This window comes from Diachasma alloeum, unplaced genomic scaffold (assembly GCF_001412515.2).
Source record: "Diachasma alloeum isolate Michigan unplaced genomic scaffold, Dall2.0 Dall_scaffold_00213, whole genome shotgun sequence".
Lineage (NCBI taxonomy): Eukaryota > Metazoa > Arthropoda > Insecta > Hymenoptera > Braconidae > Diachasma > Diachasma alloeum.
Genome location: NW_021680378.1, coordinates 111,988 through 119,468, shown reverse-complemented (window position 1 = coordinate 119,468; position 7,481 = coordinate 111,988). Strand labels below are relative to the sequence as shown.

The 7,481-nt window shown below is 43.3% G+C and overlaps 1 protein-coding gene across 1 annotated transcript; it reads right to left on the bottom strand.

Annotated features, from left to right (window-relative positions):
* Positions 1–313: 313 nt before the first annotated feature.
* On the bottom strand, positions 314–5,986 carry LOC107037018. Its single transcript, XM_015255334.2, has 2 exons — positions 5,799–5,986; positions 314–5,680 (listed from the first exon to the last, which is right to left on the bottom strand). Exon 2 carries the CDS (start codon positions 5,673–5,675, stop codon positions 417–419), a length of 5,259 nt encoding a protein of 1,752 aa, XP_015110820.1. The 5' UTR covers positions 5,676–5,680; positions 5,799–5,986; the 3' UTR covers positions 314–416.
* Between the last annotated feature and the right edge of the window lie 1,495 nt (positions 5,987–7,481).

Sequence of the window (7,481 nt, the reverse complement as noted above, 5' to 3'; positions counted from 1 at the left end):
ATCTCATTTCAAACCGATGATCCCTATTTTCCTCCTCTCTATAAGCGCGCATCGTTAGGGTATACGAATTTTCGGAACTCCCCTCTCCTACTGTCCCTAAGGTATCTTATATAAAGCCTTGACTGTAGCTACCCTCTCTTCGTGATAATTTTTATACGGAAAATTAGAGTTACCATATCCATTCCAAATCATCACAACACGTAATCTTGAAGAGAATCATGACTAAACACCCAAATGCATATTGAGCATTAAATGGATGAAGACAAATGGAAAGTCTCAACATGAAATCGTAGGGATGGAAAATAAAAAACTATTTCATATCCTCACTGCAATGGTATTTACATGACGTAATTCTACAAGTCGTTTTAACATGAGTTATCAATAAAAATGGCACAAAGCAATAAATAACAATTGCATTAAACTACAGTGTCCGTATCTCCGCAATTCTCATACATAACTGCTGGTCGATCATACCTAAAATATGATACATAACTCGTCGATCGTAATTTCTCTAAATACCTGAAAAAAACAGCGTCAATCGTAGCACCCGACTTAGCACTGGCCATCGCTGGATCGCGATTCAATTTCAAATTGAAGTCAGTATCTAAGAATTCAATCAATTTTTGTGCCTCTGGAGAGTCAAAATTGATGTTGAAATCTCCGCTCAAGATGACCGGAATTTTATCTAAATCGTTTCCGAGTAAAGCTGCTCCCTGGGTTGTGTATTCCAGCAGAACCTCGTTAATGAAGGTGATGATGTGAGAGACTTCTTGATTCACAGATACATACATAATTACTGTAAGGACAGTCTGATTATCCTCCAAAGTACAACGAGCAGCACAAATTTCTCCAACTTTTGTAGAATTCACAATTAAGCAAGTGCTTCGACGTAAATGCACATCCATATGAGCAGTGACGACATTCGTTCTATCATCATCACTACGATAGACAGAGGATGGACCATTGACCCCTCCAAAACGCTTGAACCGCGCCATGCAGTTGAAGTCAGGCATCACCAATGTCTCCTCATTCTCCGCACTCATCTCCGAAAGGAGTAGAATTTCCGATTTCAGTCCAACCTCAGCGCTGGAGTCTTCTGGGGTCTGACTCTGACAGCTGAAGGACAGGACTGCGAGTCCGCTTCGGCTGGTAATGAAATCGATGATGCTTTTGTCCAACACCATTGGTTTGTCTTTCGGCGAACTTGTCTCCGATGATGGCTTTCTCCGTCCATGGTAGAATGTCGGGTCATTATTTGGTGAAACGATATAAAGTTTGGAAATTGTGGAGACTTGCAACAACGCCATATGCAGAATCTGCTGCGAGTGAGTTCGACTGTATTCATAGACCATCTCATTCAGATGAGACCCTTGAGACTCGTTGATGGTGATGGCACAAGCAGGAATCAGCGGGAATTGATCCCGTGTAGCAACAACTGTCTCGTCATCATTCAGGGGGATTCTTGATGTTTGTCGTTTCACGGGTATCGCTAACTCGCTGATATTATTGGCTTGCATGTACAAATTGACATTTCGCGTCATTTTCACATCGACTTTGGACATATTGTAGAACTCCAACCAAACGCGTTTCGCTTGACCGTCATCATCATATTCTATGAAAACTAGTTTTCCAAGGGAGCCAGGGCACAGTCCAGCCAATTCATCAACTGAGCTTGTCAACATGTACGACTTGTTCATCACGAATATGATTTCGTACGGTAAACCAGCGGTTTGGTCAATTGGCCTGTCACGAAGTGAATGAATCGTTCGTTCCTCTTCCGTTCCGTCACTGTAAGTATAAGTGTCCTTCGCGATCGAAACGACCTTATATTTGGACGGCCGAAGGATGACTTTATTATACTCATCGACAGCATCATTCGTCAACATGAGACGAACACCGTGAGGCAAAAGTCGATTGGCTTCTTTCCGCGAAAAAAATCGTGATTCAAGTAGTTGCAGCTCGGATTCTTCTAAATGTATGTTACGCCCAATTTTCGTGAGGACTAACCTGAACATTCGATTAGATTGGCGCATAAGTTTGCTTGTATCTAGGAACTTGAGGTCATTCCATTGAAGTTTAATCACCCCTGCCTCAGCCTGCGACAGTTGGTAAAATTCGCCAGTCAAAATGATGTCAACTCCACCGAAATGAAGGCTGGAATTGCCCGTCAACTGCCTCAGGCTAGCGTCGATCCGCGACAGGATGTTCCCATCAATCTTATCGATTTCGTCTATTATCAATACCTGAGCATACTCGAATAGCTGGCCATAATGCCGCGAGGATTTAACGGCCAAGGTGAGCATCTTAGAACGCGACGTTGTCAAAGCAGTGTACGTGATTGACCGATTCACTAGCACTCCGGCTTTGTTAGCTGACGTAAGATTGATGCAGACATTGCAGGAGCTACCAGCTTGTGCACGACTATTGTAAATTTCCATCAAAAGTCGGGTGATGAAGGTTTTCCGGCATTTCGCGGGACCGCTAAGGAACATCTGGAACGGTGAGTCATTTCCAGTCAGAAGTGTGAACAAACCGTGCATTGGATGTACGTCTGTTTCCTCAGGTACTATGAACACTGGTTCGTGGGATGATGCGTCGTCCAACAAATTCTCATGACTCTCAAGCGCGTCACTAGGCTCATTCTCATCCATAAATTCGAGCTGATCATTTGTCTCTGGATTTATGTGATTGCCCAAGTCTTGGAATGGATCAGTTTCTGTCTGCTTAGCGACCAGATAATTCACCTCATTCTCGTCTTCCAGAGCATCCTCCTCCCGGCATAATGGACAACATGCGTTCATGGTCGTCTGAACATTCACGTCTACCTCGAACTCCTTTTGATGTGTGAGAATCAACTCTTCGTTCGCTTCATACAGCTGCAGGAATTTCATACCTGCGATAATTTCAGACTCCTCGTTGCGAAAAGGTATGTGAAGTGTTACCATCTCGCGTTTATAGTCGTTGGGATGTGTCTCCATGCTGTAATTCTGATAACGGATTATTCGCGGAGTTTTTCGCATCACGTACGCTGTATTATTGAAGTTGCGGGTATAGTAGGCGACAAATTGTGCAAGAGTTACGTTTTCGAGCTCTTTCGGCCGCATCTGGTACATAGCGAACCAGCTCTCTTTCCAGGAATCGACTGTATCCTCCGCCAACGCTAACTCCCCGAACTCGTCGTAATTCTTTCTTATCGCTTGTCGTGCAGAGGGTAATACGGTTTGAATAGGGACTACCACCGAAGAGCTCTTCGACATAGGCTCCCTGAGTAGGTACCAGGCAGCCTCTTGACTCGTTATTTCAACTGCATTCAGCACATCAACACTCAATCTCCTGATGATCTCGCTCAACTTGAACTCTGGATGTTCATCTATTATTGCAACGATCTTGCGTTGCAACTCGCCGATGCCCCTGTCAGTCTTATGAATGAAATCACCAATGAAGTCAGCACATGAATCTTCGTCCAGAATGAACTGTATGTTGATGTGCCCCTGGAGAACGTTAAGAATGAAGGGGTTGAAGGCTTCGTGCCACTTCTCCGAGGGTTCGCGTTGCAGGAAAACTCTTGGACGAGTGATCCCAGCGCGAAGTATATTCATGTACTGTTCATCTGAAACTATTCCATTATCGTCATAAAACGCGTCTATGTCGGGGTAATCATGATTTTCCAGATTCTCGCGGATCTCCTGATAATGCCGGGCATTCTTTGCGAATTCGGGATCTGCGCTGGCCATGGGTTCTAAAATTGTAGTAGATCGGCATGGCATGAATGGTGCTTCAAATCGACAGATCTGCTTTTTTCCAGCTACTTTCTTATAGCATGCAGAAGTGTGCTTGTGAGCTTGAAGCTCAATGTGACCCGAAGCTTCCTTAGTCGAAATTGAAATAAGTTGATCGATCAAGGTGATGGCATCCTCCTTATCCGCGCCAAGAGGATCCTTCGGGGCATTCTCCACCCACATAAGAATATGCACGCAAGGACTCCGGTGATACTGGAACTCAATCCTTTGGAAGTGATGAACCACGCGATATTGCCGAAATGGGTTGCCATCTTCTGACCGAAAGAGAGAGATCAATACATTCACCATCTTGTTGAAATAGATAAGACACGTCACCACATCGTCGTTGACCAAGGCACACTTCTCAACGTAACTCAACTTAGAAGCCGACTCTTCCGATATCTCCTGCCCTTTATTCTTCAATTTGTACAAGAGTTGCAGCAGGGGGATCCACCCGATCTCGTTGGCACTAACAGTCAATGAAATCGTGGGTCTCCCAAGGGTCCTCATCATAGCGAACAGATCTCGCTTCCGTTCCTTCCAGTACCAAATGGAATTTGGTACGCACCTCAGGAAAGCGAGGTTGCTTCCCAGAGCATCGCTGAAGGACTCTTCAGACAGGATTTCCTTTCTGATCATGTTCGACTCCTCCTCCAGGTTCACGCAGGTGGAGTTGAGGGTTTCATGGACATTCAATCTCATGATCTTCATCGCCATGTAGAGGAGGTGATCGGGGGTCACACCTCGACGGTCGGAACGCGTCAGCTCGCTTGATACTATCATAGAGGGCGTGACTTTCAGACCCTGTTTGAAAACTCTGGGTTGACCGAGGTAGATGCAGGGAAAGGAGAGCTCCTCGGCGTGTCCGTCGAACAGCCGCTTATGAGACTCTCCTTCGCTGTCATCTCTCTTCAGGTATCTTTCTACGTTCCATATCAACGTATGCTGCTGCGCTATGAGGCCATCTCTATTCGGGAGATGCTCAATCACCTCAACCTCTCTATCTTCACGCTGAGATTTCCTCTCGTTGCAGAAGGAAAGGTCGATGGTGATGTCATTGGTCTTGTAAAGAGGAGTCGTCTCCAAGTATTGCAGCCATCCCATAATGTCTTGCTTGTCAACAGACTCAATGAAATCACTCGACCTCCGAATTTCTTTTCGCTCTACATCAACATAGGTGCAGTAATCATCATCGAATCTCCTCGGCAAGTGGTGAACCATATTATTTTCGGAGACGGGAATATTGATAATCTGGATTAAATTCTCAAAGTGACTGGCATATCGCAGTCTCTGGATTTTTCTCAAGGGTATACGAGGGGAAATGAGTCTCTCTGATATCGGATCCAACCGAGGTAGATACTCCGGCCGATTTGGATATTGGAATCCATTGACTCTAGCGAACGCGGGGATGTGATTACGACTCAGGGCGTTGGTGCAGTACTTGCAGACCACCATGCGATCTGGATCGGCTGTCGGAAACTCAATGCCTATCAATCTTTTGAAGTGAGAGGGGAGTTTCGTCAAGTCGTTCTTGAACCACAGACGATCGCAAATATGGCACACGAGACCGAATGAGTTTTGCAGGAATTTTCGATTGAACTCGCGGTGGGCGACTCGGTTGGCATTGAAATATGTGTATGGTAAGATGTTACTTGAAACTGTTGCGGCGATTGTTGAGTTGATTATCTGCTGCACAGTGTCGGTTTTCGGTTTATCGCGTGTCGGTAAGTCTGGTGGTGCTGCTGGTCGGCCATATATCGACGCTGTTCGCTTCTCTCTCAGAACTCTCTTATCCTTTGGGGAAGTCGCTGTGGCTCCCTCCGGCGGTGTCTCTGGTTTCTCGGGACGCCTCGTCTCATGTCGTGTTGTTCGGCGGGGTGTCGTTGTTTTAGGCATAATTACTGGAATTAATCGAAAGAATTATGATGAATGTGGGAGGGGAATACTAACATTTGTGGGAATTGGGTTTGGAGAGGGGGGGGGTAGGGTGATGTGGGGTGAGAATTTTTAGATACTAACCTTACTTTTAGATCAGCAGGGAAGAAGCAGGGTGATTAATATTTATAAACACACTATTTCACTCTGGGAATTACGGGAGACTGGCGGCATGGTGGCGACCGGTGACACGATAGTCTGCGATTTTTTTTTCTTCCGAAAACTGCAAGAATGGGTCAGCATGGCAGACAATAACAAAACAGTGTGGACGGTTTGTGCGGGGAAAATAAAGTTGTGACATAATGGGGTGAAGGGGTCGGGCTCCTGGATCGTCGCAGCGAATGGTGTAGTACATTACTAACTTATCGACGACTGTTATGTTTGACATTATCTTGGAAATGGGGAAGGCAAATGAATCGGTACGATAGGTGACGAAGACTTGCAACTGGCTCTTGGGTTGACTATGACCCACTCACGGACAAAAGATTTCCCATGAATTAGTGTATTTGTTGATTATGCCTGCAAATCCATTTTTTTATCATCACTACAGATCTGTGCGCGCGCTTTCGCGCGCGCTTATCTTTTTGTTGTGAAAATGAAGAAATCGAATTTATTAAACTTCATATACTCATAGATGTTTTATAAACATTGATAATGACTTAAAGAGAATTAAGAGAAGGAAGAGTGAAACATCAATGAATAATTTTTAACCTTCGATTAATTCCTTTTTTTACGTTTTAAAATAATCTGATTAACATCTGTAATGGTTGAAAAATGAGGGAGCGTTATAAATTGATTTCCTAGAAAACTGAAAAAAGTTCTTGAATTCTTCGGAAAATTTCACAATTTTCTAGATAACCGTAAATCTTCAAAGATTTCTCTCGAATTATTTGTGAAACCGAAGAATTTTCATGAATTTGTAGAGTTTAGAATTTATGTAGGAAAATCTGAGAAGCAAGAATTGATAATTTTTGCGTATGATAAATATGAAAAAATTGAAATTTGGGAAGTGAGGAATAATTTGAGTGAAAAAAATTTAGAAATACTGTTTTTTTTCTCATGATCAACAATTAGGCAATTTAGATGTTTTGCTATAAAGATCAACTTCACACATAAAAAAATGAAAAATATGACGCCGAAAAAATTTTTGGGCATTTGAAGAATTTGAAAATACTGGGGATTTTTTTCAACGACTACTTCACGTGACTCATTGACCAATCAGAACTGAGGATTAGCGGTCAGGCAGTTTCGAGATGTATCGATATAAAACAACTTCACGTTTCTTTCATCTTTAGTAAATAGGATTCTTCAATGAAATGAAAAAAAATTGATAATAATGACGCGGAGGTGGTCTTCATTTACGAAAAGCTGTGACGTAATTTTCTGTTTACAATACCACGTTCCCAAAATTTAGAGATACGTGTTTGGTCACTGAAAGAGCTTAGACTAGAGATGTCACTGGGTTACATAAATTAAGTAAAAATTAACTGTCGAAGAATTCACAATATGTAATAAATTCTAAAAATTCAATACAAAACAAATCAATTCAAAGGCGCAAAATTGCCTTCAAATGTTCAATTAAAAATAAAATACATCTACTCTTATTTCCACTTGATTCAAGCATTCGCTAATACCATTCTAAAGTTCTCTATCCACCGCGCCTGTGTCTGGTTGCTCGCCACTGCTTCAACCTCTACGATTTATTTGAAACGTTCGATTTAGGCCCCATATCCTCCGTACGCAGTTCGACCCCCCCCCCCCCCCCCC

What these genes read in the sequence shown, in the direction of transcription:
- LOC107037018 (XM_015255334.2), bottom strand. Translation starts at nt 5,675, where the DNA reads ATGCCTAAAACAACGACACCCCGCCGAACAACACGACATGAGACGAGG.